The following is a 27,496-nucleotide window of genomic DNA, read 5'->3' as shown; positions in this document are numbered from 1 at the left end:
CCTAAAATTGGCCAGTTGGTGATTTGAACTTCCAAAAATAAGGTGTTTCTATTTTTGCCTCACTCTGCCATGCCTCGAATCAAGAAACTCTTTGGGGTAATTCAGACTTATCAATTTTTTACTTCCTTTGAGTTTCTTAAAATGAACAATTTTGTATTTAACCTCACTTCGTTCTTTATTTTACAAAGTTACAATTCTTTTTCTAAACTTGGTAAACAGTTTTTAGCGCACCTGCTCAATCCTATTTTTACCCACATGATTATCATAGTCAAATAATTAAAAGGAGAATGGAAAACCGCTGGCCTTGTAAAAACAGAAATAACTCTGCTGATCGGTGGCAGGTTATGAAAGACATCAGTCCCTGGTCCACGGAAGACTAGTCGAAAAGAGAAAAGTCCATGCTGACAAGACTTTGCATAGGTCAAACGAGAATAATTCACGGGGTCCAGATAAGCAAGAATAAAATAACGGTCAAGCACATTTTCAATTGTAGAATGCTTGACGTTTATAGGCTGTCGTTCCTGCGCATAGCCTTCTGATACTTCAGGGCTATTTGGATTTAAATTTTAATCTATTATGCCTGTGCTATATCTATGCTAAGTTTTTGGAATGAATGTAATTTATTAGCGTGAAAGGAAGGGGTTGTTTAACCACGCCTCGAGGGATATCGAGTATTCAGGTACAGAAGCCCAAATAGTTGCAGGTTGAAAAATACGCTTGAAAGACCGGAAAAAAGTAAAACTCCGCAGAGAGCCAGCGATGACCGCACTGTTTGTCGGCCCCTATACTTCCCACATTATATTATCATAATTTAAAAATAATAAATCAACTTCGAAACAAAAACTTTATTCTGTTTCATTTTGTCAGAATTCATCGTACATTAGAATTACATCCAAACTTAGCTTATTAAAACTTGTCATTCTGACTTTCCTGATCGGACTTAATTATTTGACGGTGATTTAATAAAGAATGAATACGTCGTAAACTGACCTAGTTAAACTCAAAATTACGATAATTTTTTATGTAAGACTCCTAATAAAAAAAAACAATATTCGACCTGTCAAGTTTTCTTGAATATATTTACATCTTGACGGAACAAGGACACATCCAATCCAGAATTTTATACGTACAGAATTAATCGATTTGCCTGTACGTTTTCTCCCATTATCGGACATTTCAAAAGATACTTGATTGTTAAATGAACCTGGCAAGGCTTACAACTTTAACATTGGAAAACAACAGATCGCCATTTGGACGGGCAAGGTTCGCTCACACCAATACACTTTTCAAGGCTCGTTATCAATAATGAAAGGTTGAATTCTTCACGATCGCCTAAAATGTTCAGACTCGTTTTGAAGTACGCACTGATGTGTTTGTTTATTTATAATTGCATTATATTATTATTTATGAACTTCATTTTAACGATGTATGCTTATAATTGGTTACATGATATGTATATTTTATTTTTAATTACTATAATTAAAGCTATATTTTGCGTGTCTCTTTTCATTTTACACTCACTATATTTATTTTTATTCATTAATCGCATGTAAACGCAGACATTTATTCACCTTGTCCTATTGCCATGATCTACAAAAACGTATTTCATAATTATGAGATAATAGTTGTAGTGTGTATAAAAATACTGCGGACTAATTGCCAAAAATGTTGTAATGATGTGTGTTTTGTTTTGGTGAATTGAACCTTTTAATGGAGACAGTTATGAATAATGAAATATAAAAAAGCAGGATTGCATAATCTATCTAAAGGATAAACGACAAAATTTGACGTTGTAGCCACATTTAGTAAGAATTTTTATGGCACCAGGATTATCAGTTTCAAATTAATCCTTTTTTAATTTCCAATTAACCCTTTTAAACTTCATATAAATCTTATTTTAAATGTTAAAATAATGCATTTTAACTCCTGACCTCCAGTGCAGGTGTTACAGAGTCCATATAACTCTGTCGTACCTGGTGGCCATCCTTAACTCCCCATCTACTTTACTAACTCCATAAAATTAATTAAGGTTTTTAGTTGAGATAAAAAAGTCAATGGCACGAGCGGGATTCGAACCCACGATCTTCGGCTTGATACGCCGCTGCTCTACCACTTGAGCTATCGTGACCTCGATCCACTCGGACACCAACCTCCCATCTCAACCACACCTTTTGAATTTTCCCTCCTTTTTGCCATTATTCAAATGTCGTGTAATCAATTTGATTCTCGGCGACAAATGAAATGGCCACGAAGAGCTTTAGTGAAGGATACTTCATTTTAAACTTATTAAATTCACTAGTTTCGTGGTCCGCTTGACCAATTAATATCATACAATTAATTAAGGTTTTTAGTTGAAAAATGGCTCAAGTGGATAGAGCAGCGGCGTATTGAGCCGAAGGGCGTGGGTTCGAATCCCGCTCGTGACACTAATTTTTTCATTTCAATTAATTGAAAGAAGTAATCTGGTCAATAGACCACTAAATATAATGGATTTAGTAAGTTTAAAGTTAAAAAAGACTTATTTGAAATGAAAAAGATTACTTTTAATTAAAAAGGGTTAATTGAAAAAAAGTTAATTTGAAGTTAAAAAAGGTATATTTGATATAAAAAAATATTTATTTTATTAATTGCATATATTGAAAAGGCAACCCCACACTTAGAGGTCTGATTACTGATTTTGCGATTTTAAAACCTGCAAAAAAGTTATTTCAAGGTGTAGGTCATTTTTGTCTTGTACAATAGCGCGACTTTTAACGAAGCGTATTCACCGAATGACTTAGCACACCGACCTTAAATCGGTACTTTCTCCAAATTGCACGTCGTAAATCAATTTTGTCAAGTGGTCGGCCAAGGTTTTTTTACTGTTTAAATTCGACATGTCGAACCCCATTCCAATAATGGCAATGGTTTAAATTCCCGGGGCATACTTCATATCACATATATAAATGATCAATGCGGATGGAACCTCGAATTTTTCACCTTGCTACCTTCAGCGACAAAGGTCGCGGTGTCACCTTTGTGGTATTTGAAGTTCTGATCACAGATTTTACACGATAATCTGACCTTATGACTAACACTTTAAATTAAATAACAAATATACAACAAATTGTATTCTTTAAACGAATGTTTTAAATATTGTTTTAAGTATTAAATATGCAGGCTTCAAGTTTTATACTCTCCATTCAATTAATTTACTTTCTTTTTTTATTTCCTTCTCAATGATAATAAGCTCCAAATAAACTATCTAATGCGTTTTTACTTTTATAGAAAAAAGCAAAAAACGCACAGAGGTATTTGCTAAATTGCGACCTGTGTTCTAAAGGTGGTTTGACAAGTTTAAAAGAAAAACACTTATTCTTTTTAAGTAAAAGTACGCTCATGAAGGCCAGGTTAAAGTTGAAACGCAAATAATTAACAAGAGACACTTAAGATAGCGGAAGATAATCACAATAGAGTTAAGTGTGTTTCTCATTTTTAGAAAACTTTGTACGCTTCCTAAGCAACAGGATATCAGACAAAGCAATTGTATTTCTGATTTATAAAGTCTGAGAAGGTCAGAAAGTAACTTGTTACTTTTAAGGGCTGACAAACGGAAAAACCGCCCCTGAATAACTTGTAAATTTCATGTAACTCGGCCCGCTAAATGAAAATATATTGGAAAAGAGGCTAATGAACAGAGAAGTATTGGTTTGTTCGTATGACAAGGCAATGTTATTATTGAGTTTTTTCTTCCCCACGCGGTACCTTAAGGAGAACCTCTTATAGGCAGACACGACCCCAAATACTACACATTCTCTGGCATTTAAAGGGAATTAAAACTATTAAGGAATAGTTTTATTTGTGTTTTTGTGTGTCGCCCAGTTGTTGCTGGTATAATGTTTTTTCTAATTCATTCCTCAAAACTAAAAAATTTAAATTACTTGTTTGTCTCTGTGTTATGTTAGTCAAATATGGGTTGTAACAAGTATGAAGAAGAAAGTGTTATGATTTTTTACTAAAAAAACCCAACTCTTTGGACATAAAAATATTCCTTGTTATCCAGATATATTTAGAAACGCAGCTGGATCCAATTTATATATTTACGGAGAAACTCCATTTTTCTTTTATATTAAAAGCCATCGGTTTACCGGAAAAACATTTCCGGACATAATTACCAAATAAATAACTAATAAATAAATGTTGTGTTTTGCTTAATCGGACACTTTGGGTCAATGAGCATCATATATCTTGCATTAATAATTAATTCTAAATACTTACTTAAAAGAAGGAAACCACAATCGAATAATCTGTAATAAAAAAAGAGAGAATATAGTTAATTTTGAGAAAGATGTAACTAGATAAAGATTAATCAATTTTAATATTAATGGCATTTTCAGAACATTTATTTGTTTGTCAAAAAGCATGAACTATCCAAGATTAATAACGAATAATAATAACGAACAATAATATCTAAGGTTTACTTATGTTGTTAAAATGTGTGTTATGTTGTATTAAAACTATAATGATTATAATTAACACAACTGCTATATAAAAATATTTCTTTAATAATTTATATATATATATATATATATATATATATATATACGTACAGTTATGAATTAGCAGACGTATAGATAGCGGAAGTCATGCTTTTGGCCTAATTAAAAAAATTCTTAATGTAAATATTAATAAAGGTTTTTTTATCAATTATTTTACTGGTTTGATAACATGGTGAGTCTGGCGTAACTTTTTTCCTAGGTAATTAGCCTTTTAACATCTAGTCTTGTGTTTTAGTTTTCCTTTCGTCATTGCACTAATCTGGAGGTATTTTTAATATTTGAATCATTTTTCAATTACTATTGATCTTTTTTATGCAAGCCTCTGTAATAATCATTAGATCTGACACAAACGCAGCGGGCACTCCTCCAATTTTAGTTTGTTCAGCGTATTTTAAAAACTAGTCCAACGTAATGGGCCTAGAACGTATCCCTGAGGGATTTTATTGAGGTTTTTTGATTGTTTGAGATTTGTAACTATTTATGTTTTCCTCTTTTTGAAATTCCCTCACTATAAGGTTGAAATTTTTTTCCTTTTTAGCCTGTGCAATAAAATAAGACTATGTCAAATGCACCATTTATGTCGAAAAATATACCGAGAATTTATTTTTTCCCATTATATTTCGTGGTCCGATCGACCAAATATCTTCTTTCAATTAATTAATCTTTTTATGTAAGCTATTGGTTGAAATGAAAAAGTTTGTGTCACGAGCGGGATTCGAACCCGAAAAAATGGCAAAAATGGGGGAAAATTCGAAAAAAGGTTGAGATGGGGAGTTGGTGGATCGAAATCACGATAGCTCAAGTGGTAGCGGCGTATTGAGCCGAGGGTCGTGGGTTCGAATCCCGCTCGTGACACTAACTTTTTCATTTCAACCAATACCGTACATAAAAAGATGATTAAAAAAAAAAAAAATTGTGTCGCCTTTGGTTTTTATTAATGCAAAATATTTCAACATCAATTCGTTTGGACCAAAGTAGAAAAATTGAAAACTATAGTAAAAGAATATTTATATCAAAAGACATAAATGGAAGATAGTAGAAAATTATCAACGGACATGGCATTTCAATTGTGGTGGCAGAGATCATAAAAGAGCCGAAGCCAGGGTCACCGATAAGAAAATTTGTTTTACAAGAACTTCTCTGTTCTGTCAACCGATTAAAAATAGAGGAAATTGTCGTCATTTGGAATGACAATCATGAAATTAATTTTTCAGAAAAGTAAGCAATACAGCTTTTGTACAAAAGAGAGACCAATTGGACCCAGAACAAAAAATTCACTTTTCAGTTTTTGGGCCTTTTACAACAAATTGGTCACAATGATAGTTGTTTGCCTATTATTGCTCTAAAAAAGTTAAAAAACATTGTTTCAATATGATGTCGAGCTTTTGTAGAAAAGTATTGAGAAAAGTATATATAAAACAAACTCCAATAGTATTTCAGAAATTGTTCAAGGTTATTTAGTTGTTCGAAGAAATGCAGAAAAGTTATAATATTTCGGAAACATTTTTCAAAATCTAATTGGTCTATTACAACCAATATTGTATAAAAGCTTTCAATTACTTATGGTTTTTTAGTTGAGATAAAAAAAGTCAGTGTCACGAGCGGGATTAGCTCAAGCAGTAGAGTAGCGGGGTATCTAGCCGAAGGTCGTGGGTTCGAATCCCGTTCGTGACAATGTTTTTTTTATCCCAACTAAAAACCTTAATTAATTGAAAGATTTAACTGGCCAAGCGGACCACGAAAACTAGTGAATTATATAAAAGTTTCTTTTAGCCTCCTACGAATTTGTAGCTAGAAAGAAAAAACAAAAATGAATTGTTTATTTCGGGACAAAATTACACATTTTTTGTTATAAAAACATTCATTTTTGTCTCCTTGGTATTTTTGTAAAACAGATCGCTCGCTATAATTGTTTGCCTATTACAACATATCGATAATATTATTGACAATGATGATAGATAATTGTAATTATTTAAAAATACGTTAAGCAGTTTTGGTGGTAAGGTCTTTACCTAATTTAGATAACCCCTTGTTTTGCCCTTTTTAAAACTAATATCCAAAGATTTTCCGCTTCGACAACATTGGTAAATAAGATCTAAAGCTTCAGTAAAGGTCAAAAACGCCGATAAGAGATTCTTTTTCTAAGTAAATTTATCTATATGGTCAATAAAATAAAACGTGAAATTTGTTGTTATTTATAATGAAGAGGATTATTACAACACATGAGTGATCTGATCAGAGATGAACCAATTTTTGACCCAAAAGTTTAAAGATTCTTTAGACAAGTCATCTAGACATAATACAAAACACGAGTTATTTTGAGAAACAACCGATAAAACGGATAACTAATGGGTGACACGTAAAATTCCACTAATACGCCCTAAAATGGGCTGACTGATGAAGAGCTGAGGGAATATGTTATCACTGCAACTCAATTCTCAAATTACAGCTATATTAATGACCGCTGTAATCACGCTTATCTTTTCTAAACGAGTTTGTACTATTTGATTAAGATCAAACTATTAACTTTAACAATATATCAGTAAAATTTCAAGGTCATTTAGTTTTAAAAAATGTTTTCGTGTATAAACCAGTGTTTGATATCAATTTACCTTTCAGCCCAATGTTATGAACAGTTAAGTTGAAATAATATTGCATTGAATTTATGATCATTTAAAAAAAGTCTTTCCTAATGTTGAATTTTTGAATTAAAAATGTTTTGATGTTTCAAAATAATCGTTTAGAATTTTGTAAAACTATTGTTTGTTTTATGATTATCATACAATACACCAAGGTGTATCTTAACATGCACTAAAATCCACCTCGTTTGTTGATACAAGCAGTAACAATAGGACGCGTTTTAGCTAACTTACACCAAATAAATCTTTTAATAATTAATCCATAGGGTCAACTAGATTAAAAAAATTATATTTTGGGATAGTATTAGTTGGAGGGGGTTAAAAGGGAGCTAGCGTCTCTAGTGGAGACATCAAGCTATAATGCTACCCCCACCAATAATTGTCATTAGATATCCACCAGGTGGCATCAAACCTGCACAGTTCGTTACAATAAACCGTGTGCACAGTGCATGTCAGAATGGATAATTTACCACAAATGCAGGCGTGGAGGTAAATTGTTTATCTTTTGAAACTAGGACCGCCAAATGTCAACCTATTTTTGTCAAAAAATGTTATAAGTTTCCTTGTAGTTCTTTACCTTTTATGCAACATAGTCTTTTTTTAATCAATTTTGAAGATATTTTAGATTAAAAAACCTGCTTTGATTACATGAAATTTCTACCAGGTAATAAACTTAAGATTTTTGAGACATCAATGTATCGTTATTGTGTCATACAAGAAGGATGAAATAAAAACTGGCTAATCTTTTATTTTTCTTCATTTTAAACGTTTAAGCAAACAGTACACGATTACTGATCGCGATTCTGTTTTGATGTCAATTTTCCCAATAGCATATCACACAACCTGGTTTGATTAATTACACATTTTGATAACTTTTGAACCAAAATCTCAACCAAAAACCCAAGTTAAGAGGGGTTTAGTATTGTATTTATTATAAAAAAAATACTTGTACGAAAAAAAATCTCATGCTATAAATGTTTTTTCCTTACAAAATCGATCTTATTAGGTCACATTTGAAGAGAATTAAAGAGGTATTACTATAGTTCCTTACCTATTATGCAAAATTTTTTTTCAAATTTAAATTTAGTTTACATTAAAAAAAAATCGCTTTGATTGTGTAAAAATTCTACCAGGTAGGAATAGAATCAAATAAAAAAAAAGTAAAAGTAAAAACAGGTTAATTTTTCAGTTATCTTCCTTTAAAACCTTGAAGTCATCAGTACGACACGATTACTGATCGCGATTCTGTTTTGATGTCAATTTTCTTCCATATCAATCGCATATCACACATCCTGGTTTGATTAATTTTGATAACTTTTGAATTAAAATCTCAACCAAAACCTCATATTAAGAGGGGTCTAGTATTGTATTTATTATAAAAAAATATTTGAGCGAAATAATCTAGTTCTATAATTGCTTATTGCTTACAAAATCGATCTTATTAGGTCAGATTTGAAGAGTATTAAAGAGGTTTTCTTGTAGTTCTTTACCTATTATGCAAACTATTTTTTTTCAATTTTAAATTTGTTAGATAAAAAAAATTGCTTTGATTGTGTGAAAATTCTTTCGGGCAGTCAATAGTCAGATTTTGACAGATCAGGGTATCATTAATTCCAGGAGGTTATATCATGCCATACAAAAGGGATAAAGTAAAAACAGGTTAATTTTTTAGTTTTCTTCCTTTAAAACCTTAAAGCCATCAGTACGACACGATTACTGATCGCGATTCTGTTTTGATGTCAATTTTCCCCCATATCAATCGCATATCACACATCATAGTTTGATTAATTTCACTTTTTGATAACTTTTGAATCAAAACCTCAAGAAAAAAAAGTGAAATTTAGTATTGTTTTTATTGTAAAAAATCTATTGGAGCGAAAAAATCTCATACAATATTTTTTTGCTAATAAAATTGATATTATTCGGTCAGATTTGAAGAGTGTTAAAATAGTTTTATTTTGGTCCTTTAACTTATCTGCAAAATAGTTTTTTTTAAAATCAATTTTAAAGATATTGCAAATTTTTGATATATCAGTTTATCGTAAGCCAAAGAGTTTATAGCATGTCATACAAGAAGCATCAAATAAATGCGAACAAATCTTTTATTTTTCTTCCTTTTAACCATTTAATTGCAGATCTCAATTCTGTTTTCATGACAATTCCCCCACCCCTATCAATTGTATATCACACATCCTTGTTTGATTAATTTCGATTTTTGATAACTTTTGAACTAAAGTCTCGGGAAAAACCCCCAGGTTAAGGTTAAGGAGGAGTTTAGTTTTAAGATTCTTCTTAAAATTATTTTTCACGGAAAAAATCAGACAAGAAAGAGACTGATATTGTTAAATAATTTGGCATTTTGTAGGTTTCTTTACTGGACTGGTATCGATCATACAATTGTGCCGGTAATTACGTTTGTCCCCTTTCGATCGTTTGATTCATTGCCAGTTAACCCAATGATACAAGTTTGATAACATCACCTCAAAACCCGTCGCTCTTGTTTTCATTCGATTTTGTTTAGGAAGATTCTGTTTCCAGGCTTTTGGAAAATAAAATGCGGAAGGCCAGTTGTGTTTGTTCCTCAACGGTTTCTTTTCCTGCATCGGGGTTTTCTGACTTGTTATTGACTTGTTGAGGTCACAAGTCTTTCATTTTGGAGGGTTTTTTTTGTTTGAATATCCCCGTCTTCAAATATCGCTGAAGTGTGGATAGCGACGCTTGTCCGACCAAGGACAGCTGCGAGACAAATTGAACTCTGGCAGGATTATAATGCAAAAAAGAGGTTATCTTTGAAGTATTTGATCAATGTGTTTTTAAAAAAAAGACAACTTGTCTCTTAAAGGCAAACACAAGCAAAAAAGAATTAAAAAGCGATTAAACCTTTTATATTTCGTCTATGTTAGAAATTTTTGAATAAAACTATACACCTTTAAAAACAATTTGGGCATCTTTAAAAAATAATAATGGTTTTATTAAAAGAAACAACCGAAGGACAATTTTTCGGATGAATAGTTAAGCTTTTTTATTTTTTTTCAATTTATTTAAATTATACAAGTTGGATTATAATAAGAGCTAGCAATAATAAGAGCCTCTTCACTTTTGAACATCAACAATTAAACATCAACCTTTAAAAAAATTTCAAGGCTATCTAATTGTTCAAAGAGATATAAACAAATATGATTCACCATACTTTATATTATATTTTAGTATTGTAATACAACTTGGAACATATATCTATGTTAAGAAGAAATAGATTTATTTCCTTATCAAATATCTTCTCACGCCCTTCCTATCCCCTTAAAAACAGAACTACTTCATTCACTCGTTCTTTGATGAATATGTCCCTTTAAAAGCGTACTAGAATAACCTCACCTTACTTAAAGAAAAAAAAAATAAAAAAAATAATCATGTTCACAAAATTTTTAAAAGATTTTGAATTTAATACCCATTATTTAAAAAAAAAATTTATTGCCTGCTGGGGGTGAAGGCATCTATTGAATGAAATGACACCAATTTTGTAATATATGTTATATATATATATATATATTAATATATAATATATATTTTGTAATAAGTAATGGAAAGCATATTTGGCCTTCTGTGAAATCCTGAAAACCGAGAAAAGTTACCCCCTTCGGATATAGCTGAAACTCTTCTGTGATCCGTTTTGTCCCTGCTATTATTTTGAAACGTCGTGCTTTGAATATTTAAACCTTTATATTTGTTGTTTAAAAATTCTTTAACTGAGAATCTAGTATAGATATCGTACTATATATAGATATAGTATACAGCTTTTGCCCGTCACATTAACACTTTTTAACTTCAAATTAAGTTTTTTTTTTCTTAAGCCTAACCCTTTTTGATTTCAAATTAACCCGTTTTAATTTCAAAATAACCACATTTAATCTCAAATTAGTGTATTTAAATTTTTTTAACTTGGATTACAAAGTATTTTTACCATCATATTAAATTAATAAAAAGAATGTAAATTAAATTAACCTGTTTTAATTTTAAATTAACTCTTATTTATCTTCTAATTAACCTGTTTTAATTACAAATTAACCCTTTTGAACTTCCAATTAATTGATTTTAATTCAAATCAACCTTTTGTATCTTCAAATGATTTTTTTAAACTTTAAAACAACCGTTTTTAACGTCAAATTAACCTTTTTTAAATGTCAAATTCACGCTTTTTAACTTTTAATGAACAGTTTTAACTTTAAATTAACCATTTTTATTTTAAATTAACTTTCTTTAATTTCAACTTAACCCTTTTCACCTTCCAAATAATTGGTTTTAATTTAAAATTAACCATTAATCTTCAAATTAATGTTTTTTAAACTTTAAATTAACCCCTTTTCACTTCAAATTAACCGTTTTTAATTTCAAATTCTCCATCTGTACTTCATATTATGCGTTTTAACTTTAAATTAACCCTTTTTAACGTTAAATGAACGGGTTTTAATTTCAAATGATCCTTTTTTTAATTTCAAATTACCCCTTTTAACTTCAAATTATCTCTTTCTTTAAAGCAAAATTCCCGTATATTTGTGATTTGTTTATTGTAAAATAATTGTGCTCTTAGAAGAACATATGAAAATTCAAAGATACAAATAAAATAAAATATAAAAACAAAGAATTCGTTCCGGATTTCGAGCCTTTTAGCTCATCATCAGGTTGAAGGACTTCTACAACCACGTCTCTCGACATGAATTGCCAAAGTGAACCCGCTGATACCTCCGCCAACACGACGTTCCAATTAGCAGCTGATTTTTTTAATGGCGCTGAATTTGAACGTGCGAAACGCGGAAATTATAACACAAATAAATATTATACTAGTAAATACTTAATATTATTAAATTAATATAAAAATAATAACAATTAATTAGTTTAATTATTTGGATGTTTGATATTATTTATGTACATATTTAAAATGGGAGGTAGAGCAAAATCTGTTATATTATTAATGCATTTATCACCATGTTCAACTTTACATTTTTTAATGTATATATTTATAGTAATTTAATAATATTAAGTATTTACTAGTACAATATTCATTTGTGTTATAATTTCCGCGTTTCGCACGTTCAAATTCAGCGCCATTAAAAAAATCAGCGGCTAATTGGAACGTCGCGTTGGCGGAGGTATCAGCTTTGGCAATTCATGTCGAGAGACGTGGTTGTAGAAGTCCTTCAACTTGATGATGAGCTAAAAGGCTCGAAATCCGGATCGTTGCAAAACAACTAACTTACTGTGAGTAGGAACTATCTTTTTAAAAAGGCAACTTACTGTGAGTAGGAACTATCTTTTTAAAAAGGATTGAACACCACACTCACTCCATCATTTATCATTTCTAAAGAATTCGTTTTCAAAAATTAAGTTAAAAAATTCGCTTTGATTGAGTGAAATTTCTCGCAGGTAGTAGTAAAGTCAGATTTTTTTCTACATCGTTAATCCCAGGCGTTTATGCCGTACAAGGTGTATCGAATAAATACAGGATAAGCTTTTATTTTTCTTCCTTTTAAACGTTTAAATCTACAATGATATTGTTTTGATGTCAATTTCCCCTCTATCAATTGTATATAACACATGATAATTTGATTAATTTCACTTTTTGATAACTTTTGAATCAAACCTCTAGAAAAACCGCCATGCTAAGAGAAGTTTAGTATTTTTTAGTGTAAAAAAATATATTTGAACGAAAAACCATCTCATACCATAAATGTCTTTTTATTAATAAAATCGATCCTACTAGGACAGAGTTGAAGATTTTTAAAGTGGTTTTCTTGTAATTCTTTAAATTTTCTGCAAAATAGTCATCTTTTAGTCAATTTTAAAGATATTGTAGGGTAAAATTAAAAAGGGTTAATTTAAACTTACAACGGGTAATTTGAAATGAAAATATTAATTTGAAGTTAACAAGATTTAATTTATAGTTAAAAAAATGTTAATATGACGCAAAAAAGGTAGATTTTACGATCCACTTATATTGTGTGTTCTGCATTTCTTCTAACTACGACTACTCCCATTATTTTAATATGACAGAAGTTCCTGCCAATACTTATGCACAGGCTTTAATTAATCTCTTGAGATTTTTCAGAGGAGAATTCTAAGAAAATGATGTGTACGAAAGGCTTATCCAACACCGTCTTTTTTCTTTTTAATTAATCTTTTAGTAACGAAAAATCAAACCGTGATAGACTGGATTGAAAAATAAGAACCACTGTTTCTACATTTAAATTATCTGTCTAAGTAACAGCTGGCAGATTAAAAAGATTTATAAATTTGACAAGGCCAGACTGGCCTTATGTAACGAGGGAGTTTGATGAACACCTAAAGGTAATTTTGGCCAAGTTCTGATCAAAATGTGTGTAATTCTTGTAGTCTGCGTCATAGATTCTTATAGCCTACTTTATAATTATGAAGGTAAACAGCACGTTGTTAAATTTTTCTTGTTCCTACGTCGATCTAAAATTACTATACGGGTGCAATTATTACTTTTTATAGGAAATTTTTTTAGCTTTTTAAATGTAAAAAATCTTAGGTTTTATAATTTTTAGAATGTATTTTCATAAATATAGATTAAAGTTTTTTTCAGGAGGTTTTTATAATTCGAGAAAATTGGATTGTAGGTAATTTTTTCCAAGAAGGTATTATATTTTTTCTCTCGCGGTGCAATTGCTATCTTTGAAATTACAAACACTATAGACGCCGCAAAATTTAAAAAACGTATGTACTTAGATGACTAAGTGTCGGTTAATATTGTTAAAATCGATTAGAACAATGTTCGATTCACATTGGTTTTCCGGGCATAGCGAGTCAAAATATTTGAAAAACTTATAGTTGAATAATTTCTAAAGAATTTACTCTCGTTAACAGATGAAGGTTCATATTGTTGTCTTTGTTGCGAGAGGATAACTGTGCACGGCCTTCAGGAAAGGCCATCGAATTTCAAAACCAGTTTTTTACATCTTTCTAGCAAAAACGCTCGCATCTAAATTAATATAATTGTCCAAAATAAATATTAATACATAACACTGGGCTATAATTAGAGTTATAACGTTTAGGGAAGATTTGTAGGGTAATTGGCTACATAACGACAAAAAAATATTTATAATAAGATCATTGTATAAAACAAAACTCAGGGGTATTATTAATTTATTAAGATATTATAATTAATGTAATAACGTTCCGGACCACTCGTGTACGTTTATCGATTCATAATGTATTTATATACTACCGTTCGATAAGAGTGACGGGTTCGTCGAATGGCTGACCCTTTTCTGTCAACATGGTCAACATGAAAAGCAAATAGGACGAAAAGATCTATTGAATAGCACGGAAAAAACCAGATGTGACCCATAAAATCTTAATCAGATGCATAATTTCTCACTTTTCAGTTCTTGTTATTCGAAAACACGCGAATCGGATGTGTTTACATTAGTAATATGACCCAGTTGTGTTTACCTTTGTTTAAGATCGAACAAAGGGACCAAATTCATAAATTAGACTCAATAATTTTAAAATTGAGTCTAATTTGACTTGGTAGATCGTTCGGAAATACTTAAGATGGTCAACCTGACACTTATTTCAACTGAAAACCACCCCTGAGGTGAATGAAATGAATGAAAGATAAACTTTACTTTAAGACTGAATATCCCCTTGATTAACTAACAATGAATGCAACGTATTTACAGAAATTCAAGCGGAATAACTGATAAGGTTATGCAAAAATGCCTATTCTTTTTATTCTGGGTCACTGGTGACCACAGTCTCCCTTTCTTCCACCGCGGCCTAAAAGATCCATTGTTGAAATGGACCTTTCATTATTTCCAAACCTTGAAAACTCTTTGCGTTTTATTATCGCCTTTCCGAAGATTTACCCACAGGTACTTGTTCGTATTTTTAATTGAATACAAAATGGCCAGTCTGAAGGTTTATTATTTTCCTTATTCTGGCCTACTGAGAGAAGTAGATTTTTGTAGTCCTGGTTGGGACGTTAAGGAACTTTTTTGATTTTGTACCTAGTGAATTCATCCAGCTTGTGATCATTTCTATCTCAATCCATTTGTTCAGATCAAAAGTTAATTAGTAGATTGAGACGTTATGTACATCATTCGAGTTTGAAAATGTATTTACAAGCAAGTTAGAAAACGTTAAAATTTCGTCTATGAGACCTGTACCAATTGTCAGGTTCATTTTTTATTTTAGGTTAAATATTTAAACGTCGTCAGCAAAGAGTAAGACCGAGGAGACCTGCTAGTATCAAATACAATATAAACAGTATTAGGCAAAGGGTGGAACCCTGAGGAACCCCTTTAGAGAAGGTATAAAATATAGAGAAAAAGAACCTTCAGAGTTCTGTCAGGTAGGCAAGGAAAGAATCTGCTCCAAAAGATTCCCCCCAAATATCCAGACAATTTAACATGAATAATAATCTCGTGTGGTAGTATCAAATCCTTTCGACATCAACATGAGGGCCACTTTCTATATTATTAATAATAATTTCTTCAATACGTTACAAATTTTTGATAATTATTGTTACTTTCTTGAAAGCGTTGTAATTTCGTTTATTATAGGGCTGACTATTTTATCAAGTTTTCTCAGCCAAAGATGTAAAATAAATGTAACCTATAAATACAGAGTGTTCGGCTACTCGTGTTACAAACTTTGCCAGTAGATTCTACATTCAAAATGGAACCGAAAAGTACTACTTAACTATGGTCCGAATCTCAGCAGTTTCGGAGTTATTACACTTTTTCTGATTTTTTAAGATTTTACAACCTTGCTTCAAATGAATAATGATAACTCCAAACCGAAAAGGTTTTAAACAAATCTGTTGATACCATTGAAAGCTACGTTAAATTTCCAACGCGTATTAATACTAAACTTGAAACGTTCGTGAAATAAGCGTTTTAGTAGCCAGAACTTTGAAAAATATTTTTTTTTTCAAAGTTGAAAACTTACTACGTTGATTTTAATCTACTATTTCCAAAATTAGAAACCAGCAAATTTCAGCAAACGTACTCCATTTAATATCCTTTTTAATTCTAATATCTCGGAATTATTACACTTTTTCCTATCCAAACCACGGTTTTTCATTTCCTTCATCAATTTCCTCATCTTTGAACAAATTAAAAAGGATATATATCAACTTTGAAAAAAAAAAATTCAACGATCTGGCTACTAAAACGCTTATTTCACGAACGTTTCAAGTTTAGTATTAATACTCGTTGGAAATTTAACGTAGCTTTCAATGGTATCAACAGATTTGTCTAAAACCTTTTCGGTTTGGAGTTATCACTCATTTGAAGCAAGGTAAAATCTAAAAAAATCAGAAAAAGTGAAACTCCGAAACTGCTGAGATTCAGACCATAGTTAATTAGGACTTTTTGGTTCCATTTTGAATGTCGAATATACTGACAGTATGTAACACGAGTAGCCGGACATCCTGTATAGTCTAGAAAGACAGAACATAAGAACCTCATTATTTGTACATATTGGTTGGAAAGACTTCTTAAAATAGAGTATCTTGAGCGTCTTAGGGTAGCTGAGTTACCGGAAAGAAATCCATATTGACCCTTATCCACGAAACAAAAAATTGACCGGGTTTTGACACAGTTACGATAGACCCAAAAATCCTAGGGACAATGGGCACTCAGACGGTAGTTAAAAAATAACTTCCAAAGTAAGATATAACTTATTTACGTCAAATTAACCCTTTTTAATTTCAAATTAACCCGTTTTAATTCCAAACTAACACTTATTAATTTCAAACTAACTTTTCTTTAACGTTAAAAAAACTTAGGAGATGGCATGAAATATAAGCTTGTAAAGTAAAACTCCTGTATATTTTTGATTTTTTATAGTATAAAATAATTAAGCTCAGAGAAGTCAATTCACTTTAAATTAACAATTATTTCAAATGAAATGTAAAAACAAAGGATTATTATTTTAGTTTTTTATAATTACATATAAAATGGGTTCTTACATAAAATATTACATACAAATTAATTACACCTAAAATAAAGACAATATAAAATTTAAAAAAAAAATTCTTCTTCTATTAATTCGAGATTTAAAAAAGTGAAACAATTATTTTAGAGACCAGTTATTTGTATGCTTTGCAAGTGTACATAAAAACTAAAGTTTTATATTTTTAAAAAATTTCTAACTAAAACGAAGTATTCATTTTTACATTTCATTTAATATAATATTAATTTTGATAGCAATTAATTTTCACATGGTCTTATTAATCCAATTATTTAATATTAAACAAAATTCACAAATATACAATAATTTTTTTCCTTTACATGATTATATTTCATACAATCTTTTTTTTTTAATGCTTTAAAGAAAGGCTTAATTTGAAATAAAGAAGGGAATTTGAAGTTAAGCAAGGCTTTTGGGGGGTTAAAAAGGGTTAAAATTAAGAAGGTTAATATGAAGTTAAAAATGGGTAATTTGTCGGAAAAAGCGATATTCTATTCTAGGATAAAGAATTTTTAAACAACAAATATAAAGTTTTAATCCGATTCAAAGCACAACTTATCAAAATAATAGCCAAGAAGTTGTCGAGAGCAGGGGCACAAAGATTTGCCCAACTGTGCTCCTCACAGAAGAGGAGTGAACAAACGGGATAAAAGGGGTGAAATCTTTTTTTCAAAAACCTTTCGCTTCAGCTAAATCAGAGCCATTTTCAATAATAAATTGGTCAACACCCGCTATTTTTCTGTTTTTCGGAATTCTCAAAGGACCAAATATGCTTTACAATATTGCCAATTAAATAATATTTATGAATAATGACTATAAATACGAAATCTTTTGACAATTTTCTAAACACTATTTTTTCCGCGGATTGAATTTATTTTTTTCTAAAAACCTATTAGAAGGGTCAACCCTTTTAACAGGGACACATTCATCAAAGATCGAAGGAACGACTGAAAACAATAGTTATGTGTTTAGGATAAAGATAGGAAGGGCGTGAGCCTGTGACACAAAAAAACATGGTTGGAATACACACTGAGAATCGACGGACCATAAATATCTGGGCCAATCGAACTTGATAAAATTTTTTGTCGTACATGTTCAGCAGCAAATCGTCCTACGGTTTAAACGCAATTGTCAATATCTGAAAATTGACGTACACCAATTATTGAGAAAACCCTCAGCGGAAACCATTCCGATGAAGCTTAATAATGAATTTTCCCGGCAATTGGCTTATTGTTTTGTAATACACAATAATCTTACCTCATGGGAAAGAAAATCCTGTGGTATTGTAAATTACACGCGCGCTAACATCCGGTCAATTTAAAGTCAGATTAGAATCAGAGTGAAAAAAAATCCATTCCCCTTAAACATGTAATTATTTATTCAAAAACGAAAGAATGGTTTGCACTGGTGAAGATTTGTTTCAAATTATGGATTATTTGGTGTTTTTAATTATTTTTTATGATAAAATTTAATATTTTAAATATTCTTTATTCAAGCTGGTATGAAGCTTTTGCAAGGTCCAAACAGACACGTACACTTATCACCACGGACGAATGAATTTTCATAATATACTCTATGTCTCAACTTTAAATTTTACCAACAATTCAGACATGTCATTTTTGTGTGAGCTGTAAATTACCGCTGTACCATTCGTTGAATTGTCTATGAAAGTGTAATTGCCATTTTGCAATTTTCACCCATAGGCGAGATCCCGATTCGTCATTATTGTATAAATAATTCAACAATTATAGTCCCACTACTAATGACGTCGTTGTTTCCAGAAAGATGGAGGTGAAGGTGTCAAAAATGAACAAATTACTGGCCAAAAGGGCCCCCATGGATATAGAGTTCAACGATCTCACCTACACGATACCACTCGGCAAAAATGGTAAATTTTTTTTAATACATAAAAATACATAATATCATATTGTTTTAAATTTGTCTTGAATTTGATTAATATGCGATGTAATGAATGTCTAAAAGGCTCATCTTTGAACTATGGCCCTTTGTTGCTACTAGACTACCATTTTCACAATTCTGCCATTTTGTTTTTTCATATTGTTTTTTTTACAAATAAAACCCATTCATGTATGAAAAAAATGTTGGTTATGTTAAAACGAACGAACATTTTATTTTAGGATGAAATGGAAAATAATACTTTGAACTTTTCGAGCTGACTTCAGGTTCATTACATATTCTACAAACATTGTCATTTTGAAATTCCTTCGGGTATTTATTGCCCATTTGTATGGGGTTTTCCAACCTCCACCTTAGCCAATATTGGAGAGGAGAAATTGTTGTCCAAGCCTAGCGCATAACTTGAAATTTGATTGGTTTCACTAACGAGTGTTCCGACTTGTCTGCATTCTTCATAAAACATTCCTGGCAGGTCGACGGCTTAATCCGCACGTTTTCTGTTCCCGACCTTGTATATTCACTCAGAATTTGATTAGCGAATTTTGTAAGAGCAACTCGGCCTCAACCATCAGGGGGTGAAGGACCGGAAATTTGGTCATTTTCGTCTTATCATCCTCGATGTGTTGGTCTGCCAGACGCGTTTCGGCATTTCGTTATCTTCAACGTTGTCTTCTTGAATATTGCAATTGATGTGTATGAGCTGATTTTAATTTGTGTATTTATGACCTTTTTAGGGTTATACTTCTAAGTTTTCGAATAAGTACGACGTGTAAATTTCATGATTGTCTGTATTCTTCAAGGTTCTTGACTCGTGTTGATTGAAATTCTCTTCATTGTCCCTAAATGATTTACATATTTTTTGTATTTTTGCCCTGCCTATTATAACGAGACAATCAGGAGATGGAAAAATGCCGAAATACGTTTGACAAACCAAAATAATCGGCAACGACCAAATTTCAGAAACTAAACTTGATCATTTTTCCTTGGTATTTCATTCAAGGATTTGCATTTTTGCAAGTTTGATCGAAGTCAAAATCCAGGTCAAAACATTCCTAAGAATTACCAATAAAAATTGTTCACTATGTTGCCCAGGAATATAGACGTTAAAGATAATTTTTGTATTATTCCACGAGCAGTTAATACAAAAGAACAAAAACTCAAAAACTTTTTAGGAATCGTTGTAATGACAAGATAAAGGCAGTAAAATTTTTGTGGTTGTGTTTACCGCAGGTATTTTGACCAAATTTTCAGCTTTGGTTGCTTACTTATTTCCCTTTTTTTTAAATTTTGTTTGCTTATAAGATTGTGTGCTTCTTTTTTTGTGTGGTTTTGCAACTTAGGTATTATTTTGTCCTTTTTTTGTCTGTATTAAGTATAATTGTCATGTTTTTGTTTTTGTCTCTGTTGATTTTTTAGACATCGTACTCTTAAATTTCCATTTCTCCCCCAGGCATACTAGGGTCACTTCTCTGGACTCTTCTACCATAGCCCACTTCAACTAACTTTGAAATCCCAGCTAAGTAAAGATGATGTGCTTACTGCTACAGCTAACTGAAAAAGAAGAAGGGTGGCAAGGAACCAACAGTACCTTCAGATCACAACGTTTCAATAGACTTATGAAACATCTCAAAAAAGAACTATACGGACCCAAATCAGCACTCAACAAACACTTTTTTGACAATTGGTCCTCTTTGGTACTACACTAAGAAAGTACTATCTTACAAGTACACTCCAACTCAAATTTGTGACAATTCCTCCGGTATTAGAACAGACAATGAAAAAGCGCATCTTTCTGCTGTAGTTACACTGTAAGCTTTGACTAGTCACATCCACAGTTGAAGAAGAGTTACGTACTTTAAAGCTTTCAGGACACGACTCCTAATATGCTGCACAACTTACCAACACATTCCCAATTCAGTAGAAATGATCCCGAATCCTAACAAACCAGTCCAACTTCTTACTTCCTGTCGTCTTATCAGTACCATTTCCTTTCTAACAAGATATACTCAAATAACATAAAAGATTAATCTTTATTCCTGAGGAAGAAACTATCTTACCGGCCCATCTCAGTTTGGGTTACGCTTACTTCATCCCACCGTGCAACACGTGCACCTGGACAATAATGCTGCTTTTCCTGACCGAAAGCGTATTGCTCGGGGTGGGTTTCTAGACGCAGACTTGGTATGGTTTATAGTCGAAACTCAAAGATATACTCCTCTTATTTTTTACCTTATCCTGCCATCCATTCCTGTAATGATTATTCGGAAATTGTGAGATGCGGTCTGGTGTGATGTAGGTTTTAGAAAAACATTTTCTTTATCGTGCCAACCTTTTGATCTTTATTGAGATCATCTTCAGGGCTCAAAGTGTTTGTTTCCTGCGTAATTGTGCCATTCTTGTGGGTCGTGTTGCGAGTGCCACGACACAAAGAATGGCACAATTACGCAGAAAACAAACACTTTGAGCACTGAAGATGATCTCAATATAGATCGACCCTACGTCACACAGACCGCATCTCACGATCTCCGAATAATAATCGACTAACGGTCACTAATTACCATACAAACATCTAGAATCTTATAAAGAAGTATCATTGGTTCGGTCCTTTTTATAATATACAAATCAGTCATCTCCATCTCCATCCACACATTATATTACTTAATAAAATAAAACTGACTTCTGAATATATATACAGTTCATTTTTGTCCTGTCCCTTGTTTTTTGGCCACGCTAGCGGTTCTGGGTTCGAATCTCGGGATCGCCCAAGTAATTTTAATTGGTAATAACATGTAAAAAGTGGTTTTACTCCACGTTCGCGACATCCAGTAGTTAGTCGTTAAGGACTTTACTTAACCAAAATTTCATAAATCAAATATTTTTTTAGTAGAAATACTTTGATTGAATATAAAAAATATTTTTTGCATTGTATAAATTCACTTTTTTCCACATCTTACATGTATTTGTTAAATTTAAACAATATTTGTAAATCCCAGGCCCTGAAGATGATCTCAATAAAGATCGAAACGTTGGCACGATAAAGAAAATGTTTTTCTGAAACGTACATCATACCAGACCGCATCTCAAGATTTCCGAATAACCATCAAATATTTTGTTGATCACACTTCTAATAATGCTTTAAAAGTGTTATGGTATAGTTCATATGCGAATAAACAATAAGAATGCTCTATTAAGCATTGTTCTCCTGTTGTAAAATATGTATGATATAATGAATATCATCATACATTTTTAACTATTTGTAGCTCCGGGTTGTTCACGCATATTTGAAATCTGAAAAAATGTCATCTACTTTATTTGGAAGAGTTTTGTTTTTAAACAGTGATTATAAACATTTTGATTCAGATTATTATTTCTATTAAAGGAAATTTCCACGTTTTCATGTTCAAAATAAAGGTTATTACTTTTATCGCTTCTAACAAGAATGATAAAATAAGTCAAAACACGCCTATATTCACTGTCGGTTAAAAAAATACACATCACTGCTACAGCTTTCAAAGCGCAACAATTTTATAGTGGGAAAATAACGATGTCGTAAAATTATTGCGAGAACCTTTTGCCAATTACAAGAACTGGAACTACTTCAAAAGATGGTTTTTTAGTGCCAATATTTCTCTGAGGCTTTTTTAACATCGCAACGCTGGTTTGTATTTTTTTATGTTTGTCAGACGAGAAAATCAATATTTATTATCAGTAATAAGAAAATTGGCAATAATGGTTAATAAAAAAACAATTACCAACAAAACAATTAGTACACACGCACACATAAACCTACGAATTTAGTATGAAATTTTATAGGTCCATCCCTAACCATCCCTTATAGGTCTAAAGCACAAAATAAAATACGCGCGAAAGAACTGAACAAAAAGAAAACACGCAGAGGGCCGGCGATGAACTAAATAAATCTCCTACTTTATTATTACTATGCATATATCTAAAAACATAAACACACAATCAACAAACCAATAAACAACAGGCACAAAAACTAAAAGATACCAAAAAATCCAACATAGAGAAAGAAACTCACAAAATAACCAATTAATTAAAAAGACTACAATATAAATGGAAAACTTCTGAGACAAAACATCGACAAGACTCTTTAGATAAAAATGGACAGTAGCCTAGTAAATCACAATTTTTATCGGCTTCTGGTGTCTATTGGTTTTATATGTAGTTTTTTCCTTTTATTTGCAGAGTTAATATTGTTTTATGTGTTAGTTTTTATCCTTCTGTTTTGTTTTCATTTCTAATGCTGTTGATTTTTATACTTTTTTGTGTTTTATTCTGTTTTTATGTTTTTTATATGAATGTCTTTTCTGTATAATTGGCTATATTTTATGCCTGTGTTAATTCAGTTATTTTCGTGTTTTTTGTTAATTTTTTAAAAGATTGTGTTCATTCATCAATTTGGCTTGTTCTGGTGCTTGTTCATTTTTTTAGTTTTGTTTTTCGTGTATCTTTTGGTTTCATTTTTTTGTACAATTTCTTACTGCATGAGTTATGTTTGTTATTTATGTTGATTTTGTTGTGTTTCCTCTTTTGTTTTTATTTTTCAAGTTCTTGTTTATTTTTTTATCATTTTTCTTCGTGTCGTGTTTTTGTTGTTGTTTTTATTTTTAGCATACCCTTGTGACTACTCGTTAAAAAAAATAAAAATTAAATTAAAAAAGGAGAAAACAAAGCATAAAAAATGTTTATAAAATAATAACTATTATCAAGTGTTGTATAAAATTTTATATATTAGAATTCAAAAAGTAATTGAACGAGTTCTAAGTTGAAAGTTTTGATTCAATAGCAAAATAACAAGTGTTTACGATTTATCGAAAACTCACTGATCTTTGATACAAATTCAATTACCAATTGAGTTTTTATATCTTGGATGACAGTTTTTGACCCAGTTTTATATTAAAAAAAAAAAAAGAAAGAAAAAAGGGGTATTGTGAGTTTTATCTCAACGAACGTACAATTCACAGCGTATAACTTTTTTACTCGAGAAAAGTTAAACAATTTCGAGGGGTAATGAGTCCATTTGACCGTGACCCACTGTCTGACATCGGAAGATTAATAGCTTTTTTTTAAATATTTCGATTTTTTGAAGTGCGATTAATCTGCAATGCCAAGATAATTAGCAAGGCCTTCACCAGCTGTTGCAGCCGAATAATGGCAATTCATTCGTATGAAACTTGTGGAAAAATAGAAAATAATTCTTAAGATGGAAAAAATGATTATAAATGATACAGTCCATTAAATCATGGGTAAAACCTCTATCATGAATTTATTCAATTGCTTAATTTCTGATATCTTTTCTGTGGACAGTGGAAAATACTAGCAAATGTGGTTAGTAGAAAAATTTTCCATTGCGTCGTTGGACTATCTTCGCAACAATAATAATTTTTATAATTGCAGTAACGATTTGTGTTAATTGTATTTTTAATTCAGCTTGATTGCTTCCTGTATGGAGATTATTGAAAATAAATTGCCACTGTTTTCATCGTGATCAGTCGCCTTCCCGTACATTTAAAACATAGATAAATGATGTTCAATAAAGTTTGTAGACATTTATTAATGAGACATTGATGAAATTCGTCAGGCCATATTGTCCGGGGTCATAATTTAAACATAAGGTTGATTTGTTCGGGGTAACGTGTTCGTTGCATTGTGATTCATTATTGATTCACCTCACCTTTGTTAATTCGCAAGGTAACAGTTCAAGAACGACAATTGTCTTAACACAAATACAAACTGTTAACATGGAACGCCTTTGGAATTAAATCGAGCTTTAAAGTTGGTTATGCGAAGACCCCGTTCCTTGACACGGTAATTCAGGCTGTATTAGCGATTCAAGGTTGGAATTCGGAGATTTTCGGCATATCTGCTTCCGTATAAAGTGTGAAAAAAAAACGATCCCTTACATTACGTATCTATTTAATTATAGAAACCTTTTAAGCGTGACTAATTATTTTATGTTTCGTTGCAGCGTCGAAAATGATCTTGCGAGGTGTAAGTGGATATTTCAAATCTGGAGAACTCACGGCAATTTTAGGACCGTCTGGAGCCGGGAAAAGCACATTGCTAAATGTTTTAGCAGGTTATAGGTAAATATTATAATTCATCATCTAAGAAGCAACAAAAGCAACAGATTATCTGCTTTAAGTTTAAAGAATATCAACATACACACCCTCACATTAATTAAAAAATAAATACACAGCGAATTCTTTTTTTCTTATACCCGACAGACGCTATTAGTCATTTTCACTAGCATTCATTCACTTAGTAATGAACACAGAAAAAAACTTCTAGATTTAGCAAAAATAAAAGTCGACCGTCACACTCCTGTCTCCCTTTAAGTCATTCAAACTAATAATTGAAAATAACATATAGACCAACAACATTAAAAGGCAAAATGCAAAGAAAACTTGAGAGAATACCAGGATGATCGGAAAAGACCACAGCTTTATCATCTTATGAAAATAACTAGTAATAGAGATTGAGCAAAAATCAGTCAATAGAGCATAAGAATGGCACATTCTTTTAAATTTTACAATGTAATAAAAAGACTCGACTGACAAAATAAACATACCAACCATAGTAGATGGTTAAATGCCAACAAAACCTGTGAGAACTGTAAGACTAGGATGACAGGAAATGACCAAACAGCTTCACTCTGCAGACCTCATGAAAAATCTCATAATTAATTAACAGTTTATTTTCTAATGTTGTGTATACTTAAATAATGCTCTGCAATTTGGTATAGCAAATGTTGTATATGAAAATAACTCGTCATGAAGATTGAGCAAAAAATCAGTCAATAGAACATAAGACTGGCATATTCTTTTAAATTTTACAACATAATAAAAAGGACTCGACTGACAAAATAAACATACCAGCCATAGTAGATGGTCAAATGCCAACAAAACCTGTGAGAACTGTAAAACTAGAATGATAGGAAATGACCAAACAGCTTTACTGTGCAGACCTCATGAAAAAATCTCATAATTATTTAACAGTATTTTCTAGTGTTGTGTTCACTTAAGATTAGTCTGGTAGAGCGAATGATCTCCATTTATCTAAGAAAATAAGTAGAATGAACAGAAAAAAAAAGATTAAGCAAAAATCAAAGTGTTGTCAGATCACACTCCTTTTACTTTTTTTTTTTTTTTTTACATTTTGCAACCTAATTAAAAAGACTGTACTGACAAAATAACACACAGACTAACCACAGAAGATGACAAAATGCCAACAAAACCTTGGCAGACCAGAATGATTGGAAAAGAACAAACTACATGTTCACCACATGGTTTGACCATAGAAAATGTTGCATAAAATAGCTATGGAAACCAACTAGTCAATTGGTTCAACCTTAAAACAAGCATATTTGCTGATGTAAATTTCTATTTTGGGTAAAGTTAATAGTAAAGGACCAGGATTAGATTACTTCTATCCTGCCTGCAAGAGATCCTATCGCCAACCAAATTATTCTTCATTTCTTCATCACCAATTTGGCCTATAATTACCACTCCACATGCCAAAAATTGCACGTAGACCTCATCATAACATTCTTTAGTACATACATACTTTCTCTTCATAAATCCTACCTATTCTGATCGTTTCTTCTATGTTACTTATCAATCCTCAACCTCTTCCATGTTCCTAGCCAATACCTCAAATTCCATTCCAAATTATCTTTTACTTCCAACTTCATAATCTGTGACCATGCCACTGTTGTTTCCTTGAAAACTATCTACTTGTGTAGATAAATAATAACAAAAAAATGTTAATAGTAGAAACCATTGGAGATGAATATTTCCCCCTAGCGTACATACCAATAGTAAATTTTGGTAAAGTAAATTAATTCCTGTCATACAGGGGGCTAAACATCCAACTATACATTGGGTATCATGGATGATGAAAGTTATGCGGCTTTGCAATATTTTTTTCATATTATTCTCATTTAAAAATCCATGGTCTATGCCAGGATTCAAACTGCTAGCATGGCCAATACAAGTCAGTCACCCTAATCACACGGCCACCGCAGTCCTCCAAAAACCAATAGTTATTCTATAAGTATTCACAAGTATATCATAAAACATAATATTTCAGTTGAACAAAAATTATTGACTGTGAATTGATTATTATGTATCAAACAGGTCAGAAGATGGCGGGGGACAAATAATGGTTAATGGGCACCCTAGAGATTTGAACATTTTCAGAAAAATCTCAAGGTACATTATGCAAGAGGACTGCCACCAGAAAGGTCTCACAGTATTCGAGAGCGTTATGATATCAACAGATTTGAAACTAGGTACAAAGTTTTCACAGGACCAAAAGCAGCACATGGTGAGTAGGTTGTCACATTAAAAACATGTTTTTCTATAATTGATTTTATGTTTGTTT

At 31.4% G+C, this 27,496-nt stretch overlaps 1 protein-coding gene across 2 annotated transcripts in view; it reads left to right on the top strand.

Moving 5' to 3' along the window:
• The window catches only part of LOC106670072 (ATP-binding cassette sub-family G member 4), a 72,255-nt gene that overhangs the window by 40,896 nt on the left and 3,863 nt on the right, over window positions 1-27,496 (top strand). The window contains exons 1-4 of one of the 2 annotated variants that reach the window (XM_014400078.2): window positions 7,565-7,666; window positions 18,952-19,058; window positions 25,080-25,197; window positions 27,250-27,439. In XM_014400078.2, coding sequence (XP_014255564.1) covers window positions 7,635-7,666; window positions 18,952-19,058; window positions 25,080-25,197; window positions 27,250-27,439 — 447 coding nt within the window. In that variant the 5' untranslated portion in view covers window positions 7,565-7,634. Of the gene's footprint in view, window positions 1-7,564; window positions 7,667-18,951; window positions 19,059-25,079; window positions 25,198-27,249; window positions 27,440-27,496 lie in introns of those variants that run through there. The other variant, XM_014400079.2, reaches the window with a different exon arrangement.

This window comes from Cimex lectularius, unplaced genomic scaffold (assembly GCF_000648675.2).
Source record: "Cimex lectularius strain Harlan isolate CLEC.00 unplaced genomic scaffold, Clec_2.1 scaffold49, whole genome shotgun sequence".
NCBI lineage: Eukaryota > Metazoa > Arthropoda > Insecta > Hemiptera > Cimicidae > Cimex > Cimex lectularius.
The sequence above is the reverse complement of the archived record's forward strand: the minus strand, read 5'-3'. Positions and strand labels throughout refer to the sequence as shown.